The following is a 20133-nucleotide window of genomic DNA, read 5'->3' on the forward strand; positions in this document are numbered from 1 at the left end:
TATAAGAATTGTGGTTTAAAAATGCAAAGTTCATTATTCATAGAATATGATTATCATCAACGTGAGATACAAAATTGTAATAAATGCTATTCATCAATATTAGGTTTAAATTAATTTTCTACCGAAAAATATATAATTTGTTATTCATAATTCATTATAGGATACAAAAAGAATGCAAATTAATTTTAAACAAACCTGTTATATTTTTTAATCCAAAATATTCATTTCGTTTGAAGAAATGTAAAGGTCAAATAAAAATATTATATTTCTTTAATTTACAGAAATCTTTCATTTAAAGCAATCTAATATTTCTGTAATTCAAAGCAATATTCGGTTTGAAGGAACGAAATATTTCTTTAAATCGAATTTTAAAAATTAACAAAAAAATTTATTTAAATCAAACTAATGTTTCTTTGACCTTATATCAATACTAGAATTTCTTTGATTCAACAACTTTTTTCTGGGTGTATGAGTATTTTTACTAGGAACGGGAGATTTACTCTAAAAGTTTATGGAATTATTACGCAAAATATTGTCAAATTATATCTGGAAATACCGATTACCGCAATTCGTTATGCATTTGTGAAGAATTTTGGGAACTACCAATTGCCGTAATTTCCAGCCTACGATAAATGTTAGAAAAATGTAAAGAGACCAATTTTATTTTGCCACAAAACGTGGGCTTAAGTTGAGATGGTTGCTAAGAAATGATTATGATCACTGTGTAGAGCTCATTTTGTTATTTCGTCCCATTATTAAATGAAATAATGATAAAAAAATGTTGAGCTGGCCCCGGTCGTGGACAGACCGGGCCCAGATCGGTATCCCGTTCGGGGCCAGGTCATGAATTAAACACACGCCCTGGCCATGGACAGGTCTGGATTCTTGATCGGGAAACCTGATCAGTGCCCGATCAGTGTCATTATAATCCATTCATGAATTTCGCGAATGATGATTTAATTTAGGTAAACACGAAACTAGTGAGACAAGTAAAAAACGGTTTTCAGAAAGAAATATTTTCTTCTTGCAAACATTTTTTTTGTCTATAAAACTTCTTAAAAAGTTAAAAAAAGACGATCCTAATAAATGATAGCTAATTTTGTGGTGAAAAGATTCTCTGCAACTCGACATTTTCGAATGTTTCTGAACAAATTTCATTTTTCACTTTAAAAAAGCGAAATTAAAAGCAGAATTTAAAACAAAATATAAATTTGTGCAGATTACAATAGAATTTTTTTATGCTATTGAAGGATTTTAAAATGTTTGAAATTTATGAAAATAATTGCTCGAAATTCCAGTGCAAATTGCAAATGGTGTTTCATTTCGAACAAATTAATTTTAAGATAATATTTGGAATGATTAAAAAAGAAAAAAATGTTGATGAATAGATAAAAATAATTATAAAAAATATTTTACAATATTAAAAATAAAATATAAAGATTTTAAGGTGACTGAAAAATAATTCAAAACCTGAAAGGATTTAAATTTTATTTTTAAATTTTTGGAGACTTTTAACAAAAAATTTAGATGGTTTTTGAGCATTTTAAAAGGCTATAAAAGGATAAAAAAAATTATTAAGATTTTCGAAGAAAATTGAAAATGATTTTATTCTCTGAATAATTAATTTCAAGAGAATATATTTAACAACTTGAAAGGATTTTCCAAATTGTCAGAAAAGAATCTGTGAGATTTGAAAGAATTTTTTTTAACTTTATAGGAGTTTTAGATAATTTTAGAAAAAAGTTGAATAATTTTCTCAAATATTTAGAAGTTTTATAAAAGTTTCATAATTAATTTGAAATTTGGACTTATTTCAAAAAGCTTCAAGCAAAATGTAGAGTTAAAAAAATTGTAAGCGTGTTAGGGATTGTGAAAGGCTTAAAGATAATACAACAACTTTCTTAAGATGACTGGTAAAATTTAAAATCATTTTTTAATTTAAATAATAGTTTTAACAGAATATTTTTAAACATTTCAAAAGAAACACAGATTTTGATAAATGAATAACAATTGAAAAAATATTAATTATTTACCACTTAAAATAAAATAAATTGATATTCTAATTTTTTTTTAAATCAATTAAACAATGTTAATCGTTCATTTTTTATATTTTCTGAATCGAATATGATAGCCAGGATTTAAAAATTTAGAATCTTCGATCTGCACAACTTATAAAAGTTTAAATTTTTTAATTTCACAACTTGACGGCATTTAATTTAAAATTATTTGTTTGAAATGTGTCGGAGGCTTCCATTTTATATGCGCAAATTATTGAGCGTTTTGATAAAAAAAATTTTAAACGTAAATGAAAACATTTTTAGATTCAGGAGTTCGAATGTTTCAATTGAATTGAATGATCCCTCGTTAAAAAAATATATTTTTGATTGAAGACTTATGCCTGATTGAAAATTTAACTGTTCAGTGGAAAAGCCTTTTTGTTTTAAATTATTTTTTTAGTTAAAAACGTAACTTTTCCATTTTTTTAAGATTGATCTTTCTTAGTGGAAAATTGTACTTTTTTTGTGAAAACAAAATAATTTTTTTGGTTTGAAATTTGATTTTTGTTGGACAAAAATTCACCATTTTCGTGGAAAATTATTTTTTTTTTTTAAAGTCATATTTTTTGTTTGAAAATTTAATTTTTGTAGAAAAAATCTCACCTTTTTTTATTGAAATATAAACTATTACACTTTTTTGTTACAAAATTTGTGTTTTTAGATTAAAAACTCAAATATTATTTTCAAATTTAATTATTTTGTTACAAAGCCATCTTTTATATTAGAAGACATTTTGTTTAAAATAAATTAATAAATTTTAAAAGTTAAAATTTATATCTAAAATACTGTTGTTTATAGAAGGCCCCTGAATCTGAATTTAATTTCTAATCCTAATTTAAAACGCACGTGGCACAAAATAACTGGAACCCCCTTTTTTTAAATTAATTTTTTAACAAAAAACGTAACTATTCAATTTTTTAAGATTATTCTTTTTTAGTTGAAAAGTTTACATTTTGTGAAAAAAAAATAATTTTCATGGTTTGAAATTTGATTTTTGTTGGGTAAAAATGCACCAGATTCGTGGGAACTTGAAGGTTCAATAATTTAGATAAACTTTTATTTCATTTTTGAGTCAAAAATGTTAATCGTTGAAAAATTCGTCTTTTTGTTTTTGAATTTTTTTTTCATATAAATCTAACTTTTTTAAATTAAAATGTAAACTATTACACTTTTTGTTGGAAATTTGTCTTTTTAGATTGAAAATTCAAATATTATTTACAAATTTTATTATTTTGTTACAAAGCCATCTTTTATAATAGAAGATCTTTTTTGTTTAAAATAAATTAATCAATTTTAAAAGTTAAAATTTATATTTAAATTACTGTTGTTTCTAATCCTAATTTAAAATGCACGTAGCACAAAATAAATGAAAGAGCCTTCTTTTTTAAATTAATTTTTAAACTAAAAACGTCACTTTTTCGATTTTTTAAAATTGATCCTTTTTAGTTATAATTTTCCTTTTTTCGGTTAAAAAATAATTTTCTTGGCTTGAAATTTCATTTTTGTTTGATAAAAAAGTCATCAGTTTCGTAGAAAATTATTTTTTTACTAAAAGGTCGTATTTTTTGTTTGAAAATTTATCTTTTGGCTCAAAGGTTCCATAATTTAGATAAACTTTTGTTTCTCTCTTGAGTGAAAAATCTCTGTTGAAAATTCATCTTTTTGTTTTTGAAATTTTTTGTTATAAATTTCATATTTTTTATTGAAATGTAAACTATGATACTTTCTTGTTAGAAATTTGTCTTTTTAGATTGAAAAATCAAATATTATGTAAAAATTTAATTATTTTGTTAAAAAACCATCGTTTATGGTAAAAGATTTCTGTTGTTTAAAATAAATTAATAAATGTGTCAGAAGCTTCCATTTTATACGCGTAAATTATTAGGCGCTTAAATAAAAAAAATTTTAACATTACTTCAAAAAATTCAAAATTCAAAATCGTTCCAGTTTGAATGTTTTAATTTGAATTTCAGTTTTTATAATTTCAAATGAAAACATTTTTAGATTCACGAGTTCAAAAAATTCAATCACAATGCATGGCCCCTCGTTAAAAATTTATGTTTTTGATTGAAGACTTATGTCTTTGGTTGAAAATTTAACTGTTTAGTGAAAAATTCTTTTTTCGTTGAAAATGAATTTTTTAACTACAAAACTTAAGTTTTCCATTTTTTTCAGATTGATGTTTTTTAGTTGAAAATTTTACTTTTTTTGTAAAAAAAATAATTTTCTTGGTTTGAAATTTCAAGTTTGTTCGGTAAAAATGCAATTTCAATTTTTGTAGAAAAAATTTCGTTTTTTTGGTTTTGAAATTCTTTTTTGTATAAATCTCTGTTTTTATTGAAATATAAACTGTGACACTTTTTTTGTGGAAATTAGTCTTTTTAGATTGAAAATTCAAATATGATGTTCAAATTTAATTATTTTGTTAAAAAGCCATCTTTTATAGTAGAAGACTTTTGTTGTTTAAAATAAATTAATAAATTTGAACATTTTTAAATCATGCATAAAATACTGCAATTTAAGCACGGCCCCCTTTGGACGGCCCCTAAATTTGAATTTAATTTCCAAATCTAATTTAAAATGCACGTGGCACAAAATAAGTTTGGTGCGATCCTGATTGAAAAACCTACACCGAGTTATTTTTGTCTGCGTGTGTTAAGTACGTGAGAGCCGCCGTTTCGTACCGGAACTTTCAACGCCTCAGTTTGCCGGTGTCTGAAAGGGAACGTGGATCAGTTCATCTCGCATCTTCTCTTTCGAGTTAAATTTTCAAAAAATCTAATTTTATTTTTAAAAAATGTCTTTTCTCGGCAAGAAGTACAAACTCGCCACTAGCGAGAATTTCGATGAACTGATGAAGGCGCTTGGTACGTAGTAATTTTTTAAATAAAAAAAGTGTAATTCGCATCCGGACGTAGAAATCGATTCACGTGGCTGGGACTGCAGTGGCAAAATTAAGGGTGTCCTTTTCGCAGGGGTTGATTCAAAAAATGCATAACCATCGAATTAAATTATTTTTTATCTATTCCACAATAATTTATTTAAAAAATGCATAAAAATCTTTATTTGTCTAAGTTTGTAGTTTATCTAGCTTTGTTTAAAAACTGTTTGTATTATTTTTAATGTTACTTTGAGCACTAGATTGTAGGAATTTTAAAACTTGTAATTTTTTTATTATTTTATGAACTGAGTGACAATTTTTCTTGTATAATTGAAGATCCTTAGTCTCTAATCAAACTCAGAAATGTTCTTTCAAAACCGGTTTTTCACCCAAGCTTCGCGATCGAATTGCAATTCGAAAGTATTCGCGGTCTTGCTACCAATATAATAATAATAATAATAAATCGAATTATTTTATTATTGGTTCTAGAACCCTTTTTTTATTCCAGACAGGGAAATTTATTAGCTTTTATTATCTGCCGCTTTTTAAAACTATTTTAACAAACTTTATGACCATTGTGCTGCTTACTAATTTTAAATTCAAAAACATCAATTATCTACATTAAATAATATTGATCATTATTTTAATCAAATATTAATGAAAAAAATAAAATTATAATAAGTGTTATATAAAGTAGATAATTTATCCTTCATCATTGATGTTTTTGTATTTAAAATCGAGGCAACAGCGCTATCGTTTAGCAAGCTTTATTATGATAATAAATTTCGCCTTTCTTACGTGAGTTGTGTAAATACAAAAACGCTGGGTCAACTTAATTATCTTCAACGTTCCCATATTTTCGAAGAGAAATAATTTTTCTACGAAACATTTCTTGGTTCTCTATTTCTAGAACAAAAGAACAATGCTCTTATTTTATTTTCATTGTTTATTTCTTAATTCTTAGTAAGTTTCAATCTCTGGTTTCAAGCAGGGGGAACCCCCTGCAGTAAATAATGCAACCTGTTCGCTTAATCTGAATTAGTAACAACTCAACTGATTAAATCAGTACTAAGAATTTTAACTGATATCAGTTATTTTATTTTTTTTTATTTTTTTGCAATAGTAAAACAGAATGTGACGATTTCACTTAAAATAAAAAAATAACTTTCTTTTTAATAAATAATTGAATAATTTTTAATAAAATGAATTTCAGTATTGTGTGAAATAGAATAAAAAACGTTTTGAATTTATAATATTTAAGGTAAAAATATTGTGCTTTCAGAAAAATATGAATTTTCAACTAAAAATATAATAGTTAAAAATGTTAATTTCTATTTAAAAAAATTAATTTCCAAACAAAAGATACATTTTTAATCGAATACATGAACTCGTAACTAAATTGATGAATTTTTAACCCAAATAAATTTCTTTTTAACAAAATAGTTTAGTTTTCAACCAAAGAATGGGAATTTTTATACTGACCCAAAAATATTAATTTTTAACAAATAAAGTTAATTTTCAACTAAATAGTTAATTTTTTTGCAAAAAGGATATTTTTTGGTAAAATTGTTCAATTTCCATACCAAAAAACGAATTATCAACTAAAAATTTAACAGTTAAAACAGTTAATTTGTTTAAAAAAAATTTTTCGACACAATTAATAAATTTTTAACTAAAAATGATAAATCTTCAACAAATTTTTTACTAAAAAAATGTATTTTCGAAAAATAGTTATATTTTTAATCAAAGTGATACATTTTTTAATGAGATGAGCAATTTTAAACTAGAACAATAAGTTTTAAACCAAAAATGTGAATTTCAAATCAGGAATATTAATATTCTAACAATCAAATATTAAATTTTTTAATTTAAAAAACTTAATTTACAAACAGATAAAAAACGAATGTTTAACAGAGTGGTAATTTTTTAACGAGAAATGTTTTTCAGTCAAAAGAATTAATAAGAAGCAGTTAAATGTTTAAATCAAAAAAATAATAATTTTAAATATAGAAATTGATTTTTAAACAAATTTTTGAATTTTGAAGTCAAAACGACGAATTTTCTATAAAGCAGTTAGATTTTTCAAAGGAAAATTGTTTCATTTTTTCTTTAAATATGTTCCGAATAATGTTCCTATTTTACTCAATTCAATGAATATTTTTTATTTATTTATTTTTTCTTTTATATTAATTCAAATTCTTAGGAGTTTCATCAAAGTCTTTTGAAATATGCGGAATATTTTTGATTTTTTAACTGTTTTCAACTGATTTCAACTTTGGAATTCACCATGAATTTCTAATAATTGATCATAAATTCTTTGATAAAAATGATTACATTTTTTGGCTGCAATTCTCTCGATTTTCTTAACTCTAATCGAATTTTGAATATTTTTGAATTCTTAATTCACTCCAATTTGACTGAAATCAGCCAAATATTTTGGACTTATTTCAATTCATTTAAATTTTTATTAATTTCATCGAATAATTTTTAATTCGCCATCAAATCTTTCAAGTTGTCTTAAAATCCACATAATTCAGTAAATCTTTTTTAGATTTTCATTTTTTTTTAATTCACCCTGAGGATTTTTTTTATTAGCCTTAAATTCGCATGAATTTTATTTTGAACGTCTTTTATTTATTTCTTTTCAATTTTCTCGCATTCTTATAAATTGACTCTAATTTTACTGAAATCGATGTAATATTTTGGATTCAAACATTTTTTTCAATTTATTAGAAATTTACTTTGAATTTTTATTAATTTATCCTTAATTCATTTACATTCTTCTGAATTTCTAGAATTCTATTTACTTTGATTTGTTTTGGATTACGCGGAATTCTTTTAAATTCACTCAATTCTACTGACCTTGGATTCTTTGGCACTTTATAAAATATTTTTTCATTTTTTCAAATTTATTTGAATTTTATAAAAATTTGCTTGGAATTTTCATAAATTTTATCGATTTTTTTTTCATGGGCAGTTAGTTCTTTGAAATTCGCTTGTAATCCACTGTATTCAATGGATCTTTCTTGGATTTTCAATTTTTTTAAATTCAATACAATTTTTATGAAGAATTCTCTTGATTTTCTTAATTTTGGCTGAATTCTTTTGAATTCTACTGAATTTACTTGAATTCTTCTGAATTTACTTGAATTCTTCTGAATTCAATTAAATTCTTCTGAATTCACTTGAATTCCTCTTAATTCACTTAAATTCTTCTAAATTCTTTTGAATTGGCTTGAATTCTTTTGAATTAACTTGAATTTTTTTGAATTCACTTTAATTCTTCCTGGAATTCTGCTGAGTTTACTTGAATTATTAAAAACTTACTTAATTCTACTCAATTAAATAGATTACAATTGGGTTAAAAATAAGTAACTTTGTTAATCTTTCGAAAAGTAGATGCCACTATTTTAATAATGAAAAGGGAAAAAAAGTTCAGAAGGCAATAAAATTGATTGATTGTCACGAAAAAAGACTTTCGAATTATATTTTTTAACTTATTTTTTTTTTTAACTTTTAAACTTAATGTTGCTGAAAAAATGTAATAAGTTACAATTTTAATTACTTATTTACAGAAGTAACTTCATTAAAATAAAAATTAACTATTTTTATATTTACTGTTACTGAAAAAAATATAACTACGTAGTTACCAATCCATTAGTTATATACAAAAGTAACTTTGTTACCAAGAGAGTAATGCTTTTTGTAGTCAAACTTTACTAAAAAAAATTAATATAAAAGAAATAATATAAATTGAAAAAAATATGATATAATTTGTTACTTATTTATAAAAGTAACTTGATTAACAAAAAGTAGCAAAAGTAGAATTAATTTCGTTACTAAAAAGTAACTAATAAAGTACCGATTTTAATAGTAACTGTTACTGAAAAAATATAACTACATATATCCCAATTCGTTAATTATTTACAAAAGTAACTTTCCTACCAAGAAAGTAACGAGTTTTCTGGTTAAAGCTTATGGAGAAAAATATATCTAGTTACCAATTTGAAACTTATTTCCCAAAGTAACTTAATTACCAAAAAATTAAGCAAAGTAACTAAATAATAACATTTTTATAGTCACATTTGAGGTAAAAAAATGTAAATTGTTACCAATTCGTTATATTTTTATAAAATTAACTTCGTTACCAAAAAAGTAACGAGTTTTGAAGTTACTGTTACTAGAAAATGTAACTAGTGATCAATTTGTTATTCGACTTACACTTATTTATAAAAGTAACTTCATCATCAAAAAAGCTACTAAAAAACAATAACGATTTTTATAGTAACTTTTACTATGACTGTTCCTGAAAAAAATTTAACTAGTTATTAATTAGTTACTTGTTAACAAAAAAAAAACTAAAAATGTTACGAATTATATAGTTAGTATTACTGAAAAGTATAACTAGTTGACAACTCGTTACTTATTCAGAAAAGTTACTTCTTTAACATAAAAAGTAACAATTTTTATATTTACTGTTACTACAAGGAAACTAGTTACTAATTCGTTACCTAATGACAAAAGTACCTTTGGTACCAAAAAAGTAACGATTTTGATTGTTAACGTTAACTGGAAAAAATATAACTAGTTACCAATTTGTTACTTATTTATAAAAGTAACTTTGTTATCATAAGAATAATGATTTCTTTAGTTCAAGTTTGCTAAGAAAATATAACTAGTTAGCAATTTGACACTTATTTATAAAAGTAACTTCATTATCAAAAAATTAACTTGAAAAAGAACGATTTTTATAGTAACTTTTACTGTGACTGTCACTTAAAAAATGTAACTAGTTATCAATTAATTAGTTATTTACAAAAGTAACCTTATTAACAAACAAAAAAACCCAAAAAAGTAACAATTTGAATAGTTAGTATTACTGAAAAGAATAACTAGTTAACAATTCGTTAATTATTCAGAAAAGTTACTTCTTTAACATAAAAAAGTAATACTTTCATATTTACTGTTACTATAACAAAACTATAAGTACATACTTAATAGTTCGTTACATAATTACAAAAGTACCTTTGGTACCAAAAAAGTAACGATTTTGATTGTTAACGTTAACTGGAAAAAATATAACTAGTTACCAACTAGTTACTAAACTAAAAAAATAACGATTTTTATAGCAAATTTTGCTGTGACTGTTACTGAAAGAATGTAACTAGTTATCAATTAGTAAGTTATTGGAAAAAGTAACGTTGTTAACAATCAAAAACCTAAAAAAGTAACGATTTTAATAGTTATTATTATTGAAAAATATATAACTAGTTAACAATTCGTGACTTATTTAGAAAAGTTACTTTAATAAAATAAAAAGTAACAATTTTTATAGTCACTTTGGCTGTAAAAACGTAACTAGTTGCCGCTTCGTTATTTATTTACAGAAGTAACTTTTTTACCAAAAAATAACTAATAAAGTAACGATTTTCGTGGTTACTGTTACTGAAAAATATAGTTAATTACAAATTTAATACTTTTTTACAAAAGTAACTTGTTACCATAAAAGTAACTAACAAGATCATTGAAAAAGTCACAATTTTTGTAGCTACTCTTACTAAAAAAATGTAACTTTTTACTAATTCGTTACTTAGTTGCAAAAGTATCTTTGTCATCAAAAAGTAACAGGAAACTACCGATTTTTATAGTTATTGTTTACTGAAAAAATGTAAGTATTTACCAATTTGTAACTTATTTACAAAAGTAACTTTGTTACCACAATAGTAACTAGTTACAAGAAAAAAAAAATTACTTCCCATCACTCCTGCCTAGGACTGAAAAAAGTGATTATCAGCAGCCTTTCGCAAATCTTAGGTAGTTTGTAATTTGAGCCTTCATAAGATATAATTATTTAATCATGATTTAAAATTGATTGCAATGGTGTGAGTGAGAATTCAAGAGTTTGTATCAGACAACGAGGTTTTCCGTTTCTCTGTCTCATCCTGTCTTGAACTGTGTCAGATGGAGAATAAAGAGACTTATATTAACTAAGCTACAAGAATTATAATTACAAATAATCGAATCAATTCTAATTCGCTCCTCGGGTTCTTGAGCGAGTACGATGACCCTGCATTTGCGGCTGTGGGCTACCACCATGCAGACAGACCAATTGTAGACCAATTTAGTATTTGAATTCATCTTCGGTCGAGGTTAATAAATCACAATCGAGTTCAGTCCTCCCTCGACATTTTTACCTTTCAATGAATGACCAATTCAGTCCCCTATTCTCCTTTTTCCCCTTTTCCTTCTTTCCCCTTTTTTTCAAGCTGGAGAAATTACAATTCAATAAAAAAATTATTTAAAATTATTTAAAACATGATATAATTATTTATTTGAATTGATAATTTGCATTTTCTAGCAAATTATTTAATTTTCAAGCCAAAAAGTCGGTTTTTTCAGTAGAGAGTTGAATTTTCAACCCGAAAAGTTGAATCTTTAAATCAATCAGATAGATAAATAAATAATTAATTTTTCAACAAACTTTTCAAACAACAAAATCAACCAGTTGAATTCAGCGAAGAAAGAAGAATGTTTAACTAAATAGTTGAATTAATAAAAAAATAATAACAATTTTTTACCAAAAACGCAATTTTTAAATTTTCAGTTTCAACAAAAAATAAAAGAAACGATTTTTTAACAAAAAATATAAATTTTCTATCATAAAAGGTAAATTTAAACTTTAACCGCAAATGAATTTTCAAGTGAAATAATATATCTTCAAAAATACATTTTTTTTAATTTAACAAAATACATGAATTTCCAACTGAAAAGATTAATTTTCAACCAAATAGTTAAACTTTTAACTAAAAAAGTAAACTTTCAATTAAAAATGGTATTGTTAAATTTTGTGTTCAAAAATAATTCTGAGCCAAAAATAAAACGATTTTAAATAAAATTCAACCAAAGAGATAAATCTTTTACCAAAAAACAAATTTTTAACCCAATACATAAATTTTCAAACAAATAGTGGAATTTTAATCTAAAAACATCAGTTTTAAACCAAAAATGCGTTAGTTAAACCTCCAGTTGAAAAAAACATAATTTTCAACCAAAAACGCAAATTTTTTAATGTTCAGTTAAAACAGAAAATAAAGCAGACGAATTTTCAACAAAAACTATAAATTTCCCATTTTGGATTTTCAACTGTAATGATAAATTTAAAAAGTCAACCAAAAATAGAAGGAATTTTCAACCAAATATTTAAACTTTCGACGAGAGATGAATTCTTAAGTAAATTAATAAATCTTCATAAATACATTTTTAAGAAATAATTTCAACAAAATACAAGAATTTCGAACCAATTACTTGAATTTGAAACTAAAAAAGTGAATATCCAACTAAAAAAAGATTGATTTTCAACCAAATAGTTTAACTTTAAATATAAAAAAGTAAATTAACGATTAAAAATGGCATTGTTAAATTTTTAGTTAAAAAATAATTTCCAAACAAATATTAAACAGTTTTTCGAAAAAAATTGGTTAATTTTCAACCAACGAGATTAATTTTCACCCAAAAGGTTCATTTTTTCACTAAGAAAATTTAATTTGTACAAGCAAATATGAATTATAATTAACAAAATACAACAATTTTCAACTAAAAAAAAGTGAATTGAAAACTTAAAATAGATTAATTTTCAACTAAATAGTTGAACTTTTAATTTAAAAAAGTAAATTTTCAATTAAAAATGGCATTGTTAAATTTTTAGTTAAAAAATAATTTTGAGCCAAAAATGAAACGATTTTTCAAACAAAAATTAGGTTAATTTTTTACCAAGGAGAGAAATTTTAAACTTAAATAATAAATCTTTAAAAAATGTAAATAAATGTAAAGAAAAGATTTCAACAGTCAACCAAAGAATTTAATTTCTAATTTAAAAAAAGTGCATTTCTAATGAGAGTTGAATTTTCAAACCAATCAGATGACTTAAAATAAATAGTTAAATTTTCAATAAAATAATAAAATAAAATTTTTATCCAAATAGTGAAATGTTAATGTAACAAGATCAGTTTTAAACCAGAAATGAAACATTTAAATTTCTCGTTAAAAAAAATTTTTTTAAATGATTGGCCAGTGGAATTCAACGAAGAAAGTCGAATCTTTAACAAACTAGTTGAATTAAAAAAAAATAGTAATAATAATTTTAATCCAAACGCAATTATTAAATTTTCAGTTTAAACAAAAAATAAAACAGACGAATGTTCAACAAAAAATATCAATCATCTACCAGAAAACGTCAATTTTTAACTGTAATGATTTTTTTTTAAATCTACTAAAAATAGAACGAATTTTCAACCAAGTATTTAAATTTTGAAACAAAGAGATCAGTTTCTAAGTGAAATAATAAATCTTTAAAAAACATTGATTCCAAAATTGAACTAAAGCATTGAACTTTTAACCTAACATTTTTATTATTAACCACGCAGATTAATTTCCTACAAAAAGAAATTATCAACAAAATACATGAATTTTAAACCAATGACTTGAATTTTCAACTAAAAAACATTGATTTTTATTTAAATAGTTGAATTTTCAACTAAAAAAAGTAAACTTTTAATTGAAAAGGAAATTATTAAATTTTTAGTTAAAAAATTATTTTCCAGCCAATAATGAAATGATTTAAAAAAAAAAATAGTTTAATTTTTTACCAAAGAAATGAATTTTCAAATTAAATGATAAATAAAAAATATATATAAATGAATTTAAATACAAGATTTCAACATTCAACCAAAGAGTTTGATTTTTAACCGAAAGATTCATATTTTTTACCAAGGAAATTAATTTTTACAAATAAAGATCAATTATTAACAAAATTCAAGATTTTTCAACAAAAAATATAAATTTTCAATTAAAAAATAGAATTGTTAAATTTTCAGTCAAAAAATATTTAAATAAAAATGAAACAGATTTTCAACAAAATAATTAAATTTTAAAGAAAAGAGATGAATCTTGGACGTGCTTAGGTATTGTAGATTTTTTTCAACCTGGAAATTCACGTTCTTTCAATTGATTCCAAAAAACTTAACAAGTTTTGAAAAATGTAAAAATGACTGCTTTTTTATTTTTGTTTCAGCCCCCATAAAACAATTTTTAAAAAAATATTTTTGATTTTTTCTCGTCATCTATGCAAGATATCATACAAGATATTTTATTATTTTTCAAAATTTAAAAATTTTTTGGGTCATAAAAATAAATCATAAAAATAAAACTCCAAATACAAATGCTCGGTCGGAAAATATTTCACATCAAAGAATATAATTTGTCAATAATTTTTAGGCAATTTTCAAAGTATTGGAAAATCTTTAAAAAATTCTAATCTAACTGAAATAATTGTCTTATATTTGCACTTTCTGCCACTGGAAAATTTAGAATTGCCCGCGAATTTTTTTGGAGTCAGTAAATTTTTTCGTGAGGGTGCTTATTATTATTTTTTAATTGCAATACAAAATTTAAGTGAATAATTCTTGCATTTGTTTCAAAATGTCACTATTTTTTTTTATTAGTTATCTTTTGGTTTAAAATTGTTTTCTACTGAAAATGTAACTAACTTTTCCATTTGGATATTCCATAATATTAGTTAAAAATTTATTTCTTTGGTTGAAGATTGATATTTTTTAGTTCAAAATTCAGAAACATGGTTAAAAATATGTCATTTTCAGTAAAAAAATTTAACTGTTTCTTTGAAAATTCATGTTTTTTGTTGAAAAATTGTTGTTTTTTTTTTGTGAAAAACTTCTTATTTAAAAATTTATATTTTAGGTAAAAAATTCCACTATTCCAGTGGAAGATTCGTCACTTTAGTTGAAAGTTCATTACTTTGAAAATGTAACTATTTTTCAGCTACTATTTTAGTTGAAAATTATGATTTTTAGAACTAGAAATGTTACTATTTCAATTGAATATTATATTATTAAAGTTGAAAATTCATTTTTTTTTAATTCAACTGTACTAATTGAAGATATTGAGATATTTAAGAAATAAATCGTTATGTTTTTATTTTTATTTAATTATTTAATTTTAAAAACAGGATTTGAGTAGACACACTGCAAGAACTAGATTTTTTTTTAATTTTCCCATTTGGAATTAAATTAGTGGAATACCTTTTCAAAGAACGTATTGCATACTTTGCGAAATATTATATCCGCTCTTATCTGATAAATGTGAAACGTTTTTCAAGTCTCACGCTCGAGTTTTGTAAATGAAAATAAAATTTGATACCGGAAGAGAATTCTCAAGAGTTGATATTTATTCTTTGTTATGAAATAATTCATATTTAAAAATGGGGGTAAATTCTTTTTTTACTTACAGAATTATCTTTTCAACCCTTAATGAAATTTTTCTTTTGCAAACACATTTAATAATTCCTAGAATTTAAACAATTTTCAAAAACTAATAAAAATCAGATTTTAAATATTCGGAAAATTTAATTGCAGTTTGGTGGACCATTTTGGTAAAAATTTTGTTTTTAATTCATTTTTCTAACCCTTAATTCAAGTAATCCAGTTAAATATTTCATAATTGTATTTATAAATTAATATTTTGACTGAAAATTCCACGTTCAATTTTTTTAGTTGAAAATTCATCGTTTGTTGAAATTTGTGTTTTTAGTTACAATGTAATTATTAAACTAAAAATGTAATCAACCTAGTTGAATATTCCATCATTTTAGTTGTAAATTTAAATCTGATTTAAAATTAAACTTTTTGTTTAAAAATTAATTTTTTGTTGTCTATATATTTTTTTAATTGAAAATTCATCTGTGCGATAGTAAATTCACCAATTGAAAAAAAATTTTATAACATTTTTTTAACAGATAATGCAAGACAGAGTTTTTTTTAAGCGTTTGAAATTAAACAATTTTAATTTCGTAATATTAGACAATTTCTAGACACTTTAAATTCAATAATTTCAAACATAATAAATTTTTTATTGAAGATTAGGATTAAATAATCCTATTATAAAATTCAAAAATAATTTTTAAAGAATTATTGGTACATTAGGAAAAACCGCACAAGAAATATTTTTTTCAATGTATGTTATGTCAAATTTAAACAATGATTTCAAAAAATACATTAGGCATTTTAAAAAATTTCTTCGTTCAATATATTTTATTATTGTATTTTTTCTAAATGAATAATAGTTGGATATTTTACAATTCCGCAATTTATTGTAGCCAATTTTCATATTCGGAAATTTTCAATTTCGATATTATAAACCATCGGGGATTTTTCAATTCGAAATTTTTGTATTTTGCCAAATTTTATAATTTCGAAAAATCTACTATTTGGCGGGAAATAGATTTTTAAAAATTTAAATTCAATTTTATTGGTAAAAGTTGAACCATTTTGTTACAAACATTTTTTCGGTTAAAAGTGAAACTATGTTTTTGAAATTGCGCCATTTTCTTATAAAATTAATATTTGGATTAATATGTTGTTAACTTTGATGATTAAACGTTCGTGATTTTCACCAAGAAATCGAAAAAAATTTAATTGGAAAAATGTCTTTTTTAATCCTGTAAAAATGATTATATTATTTTGTAAACAATATTTTTTATCATATTTATTTCAGTAATTGTAAATGATGGGAAAGACCAGTCATCTCTGTCGTAATAAGTATCCTCGTTATTCGCATCGTGGTATTTCTATAAATTGACCGGTCAACATTCAATTGATAAATTACATAGTGTGTCACGCACGAGAGCGTGAGGGCTTAAAAAATGCTACTTAAATTGATGAATCATTTTATTAATTTGTTACTAAAAATATCAAAAATATATTTTTAAAACAAAAATATTTTTTATTCCATGGTGACCGTAGGTGAGGGCTGATAAAGTTTATTTTATTCTTAATTTCTAATAAAAATTGTTTTATTTCTTTTATAAAAGATTTTATGTTCAAAATGTACGAAAGTAGGATTCTAACATTTGAAATATTAATAGTAGTATAGCAGCAGGGCTATGAAAACACTTACCGATCGATGATAAATCTGCATTACCGGCAAATGGTAATTTGCTACAATTTATATCAGAAAAATGAAAAATTCGACAGGGAAAAATTCTGGAATTATGAAAATGAAATTTTGTGGCCACCCTGATATAATATTCTGGTTTGTATTTTATTTTCTTTGAGTAAAAATTTAATTATTGTAGTTGAGGTTTCCTAATTTTATTTGAAAATTTATCTCTTCGGCCAAAAGCGCAAAAGTTGAACTACTTTCTTAATTTTTTTAAGCTTCATCTCTTTGGTTAAAAATTTAATTACTTGCTTCCAAATTCTTTTCTTGTTGTTTCAAATGAATTTTTTAGACTGAAAATGTAATCTTTCCATTTTTGAATGAAAGTGCATATTGTTTTTGGTGAAAATCCAAATGATAGATTCAAAAGTGACTTTTCTATTGAAAATGTATAATTTCGAATAAAAAATTTAACTGTTTTACAAAATGACTTGAAAATGCAACAATTTTGAAGAACTTTTTTTCTTTTTTGGCCGATAAATCTTCATTTGTTGAACATATGGCTCTTCGTTATAAAATTTATTATTTTAGTTTAAAACTCGTCTTTTTGGTTGAAAATTTGACTATTTTGTTGAAAATTAATTTTTTTATTAAAATATAATTTGCTTTACTGAAAAATTACGTTTTTCATTTTTGTTTAACATATCTTTTTTGGGAGTAAAATCAACTGTTTGTCTGACAATTCATGTGCTTGTCGAAAATTTTGACTATTTTTTTTTAAATTTTTTGATTGATTAATTGTTCGTTTTTAAATAGAAATTTTTGTGTTTTCATGAAAATTTGTCTCTTTAATTCAGAATTGAAATATTTTCATAAAAATGCGTTTTTTTTTTGTTATTAAAAATTATTTTTTTACTGAAAATGTTACGTTTTCTATTTAGATTTAAACTTGCATCTTTTTTTTGAAAATTTAACTATTTATTTGCAAATTCGTCTTTTTGGGTAGAAATTTTATCTTTTTGGTTTTAAAATTCATCTCTTTTAGTAAATATTTCAACTTCTTTTCTCGAAATTGCAACTATAACATTTTTTCTTAAAAATTCATGTCTTAGTTTAAGAATTGAACGTTTTTTGGTTAAAGTTTAATCTTTTTAATCAAAAATTAAATTATTTTATCAAAAAGTTATCTATTCGGTTAAAAGTTAATTTATATGGTTAAAAATTCTGTTTTGGATTGTTTAAAGTTGAACTATTTGTTTATAAATGTAAATGTTTAGTTAGAAATGAATTTCGTTATTGTTGAAAATTTAATTATTTGGTTGGAAATTCATTTTTTTTAATTGAAAATAACCATGTTGTTGAAAATTCATATTTTTCGTAATTAAAGCCATCTGTTTTTAAAAAAGTCGACTTTTTCAGTCAAAAATTTAATTGTTTTGTTAAAAATTCGTTCTGTTTGATAACATTCTGGGAAAACTGACTTAATTAGAATCATAAAAGATCATATTTCTGCATAATGATAAGCAGGTACGGTGAAAAAGTGTAAACTTATCTACTAGAGAGTTTATCGCTGATTTATTATAAACAATGTCCCTTTGAAGATAAAAATCGATTAGATAAGCACAAGCGAGATTCTAAAATTAAAATCATTTCCTACAAACGACCTATTAAAATTTATTACTCCTAATTTTATGCTTGGAAAATTTTATCCGCAATTTTTTGTTTAATATCCCTGTAAGAAATTTGTTTTAAGTTAATAAAAATATCTCTGCTGGAAAAAAAATGATTAAAAAAGATGAAACCGAGGATCTTATCTTTTTTTCTATAATCCATTCTATTTATTTAATATAAATTTGAATGTTTTCTAATTATTATGTTGTTATTTTGAACTTTCTTGCATCGACATTACCCAAAGTTGTATAAGCAATGAAAAATGTATCTCATAAACCAATTCAAAATGGCTGTTCCAATATGGCGGCTTGCGTTCACATTTTTTTAATTATTTTATTTTGAATTTTTTAATTCTTTTAGTCGTAACGCTTATTTTTCAGGTAGTTTTGTTATTATGAATATTAAATATATATATATATATATATATATATACAATATTTTTCATAATTATACACTAATTTTATATTTTCGAAAAATAAGAAAAGTAATGCTCCTAAAAAATTCTGATTACTAAAAATAAAAGAGTGACTTGGAAACGACCGATTGATGTAAGAAAATAAAAATCAATTTTTTCCTCATTAGGTTCCTTTGTTTTCTTTATTAAACGAAAAAAATTGTTGAAATATTCTGATGATATTTATAAATTCGTAGATTGGAGCAAACAAGATATTGTTTAAAAAAAAATCAAATATTGGTTATTTATATTGTGTCCTATATCGAAAACAAAATTCGCATACAAGGTTATGTTTATATATTCATTTTATTCAGATTACAAATCTAGATTAAAAATACAGAAAAAAGCAAGTAATTAAAAATTATGATAAAAATAATAATGATTAATATATTCAAATAATTTTTTATTGCCCACAATATTTATGGAAATAAGTCTTACTTGCAAATTATATTTTAAAATATCAATAACCGATTATCCTTCCTTATTTTCAATTTTTTAACTTCTACTCCGACAAATTAACGCGAAAAAGTGTTCAAAAGACGAACATATTAACTGCAAAAACGTGTGAATTTCTGAGAAAAAATTGATAGAACCAAGAAAAGATTATATTTTATATAATATATATTATATATTTTATATAAAAGTAAACGTCATGGGCTAAAAACATTTAATGTCTCAAACGGTACACTGGTGCGAATTCGCACCGGAAGTTTTTTATTTTGTTGGCATTTCCGCAAACACAGCTGCAGCGGATTATCCCCACATATATTAAATATATATATGTTACATATATGTGATATATTCTAGTTTTTTTATTATATGTTCAATATATTAAATAATTAATATTAACATTGCAAATGCACCAATTCGCACCAGTGTACCGGTTGAGGGTTAAAAAAACCAAAACAAATACCGTAAAAAAAAAGTCTAAAAGCAGCCATTTTGGATCGGCCATTTTGAATGTTGACATCCTGCATGGCTTAAATTTGAGCTATAGCGATTATTCCACAGGATCGTGATTAACCCTTAAACGGCCAAAACGCCACTACCGGTACACTGCTTTTCAACGGCCAATAACTAAGACTATTCGACACTAGAAAAAATTGAGACACATATAT

The 20133-nt window shown here is 23.5% G+C and overlaps 1 protein-coding gene across 1 annotated transcript in view; it reads left to right on the forward strand.

Annotated features, from left to right (window-relative positions):
- Positions 1-4750: 4750 nt before the first annotated feature.
- LOC117171494 (sodium/calcium exchanger regulatory protein 1) overlaps positions 4751-20133 on the forward strand; it is a 46407-nt gene continuing 31024 nt past the window's right edge. Inside the window, exon 1 of the mRNA XM_033358854.1 lies at positions 4751-4924. Within this exon, the coding sequence (XP_033214745.1) occupies positions 4855-4924 (70 nt within the window). The 5' untranslated portion in view covers positions 4751-4854. The remainder of the gene's footprint in view (positions 4925-20133) is intronic.

Source organism: Belonocnema kinseyi, chromosome 4 (assembly GCF_010883055.1).
Source record: "Belonocnema kinseyi isolate 2016_QV_RU_SX_M_011 chromosome 4, B_treatae_v1, whole genome shotgun sequence".
Lineage (NCBI taxonomy): Eukaryota > Metazoa > Arthropoda > Insecta > Hymenoptera > Cynipidae > Belonocnema > Belonocnema kinseyi.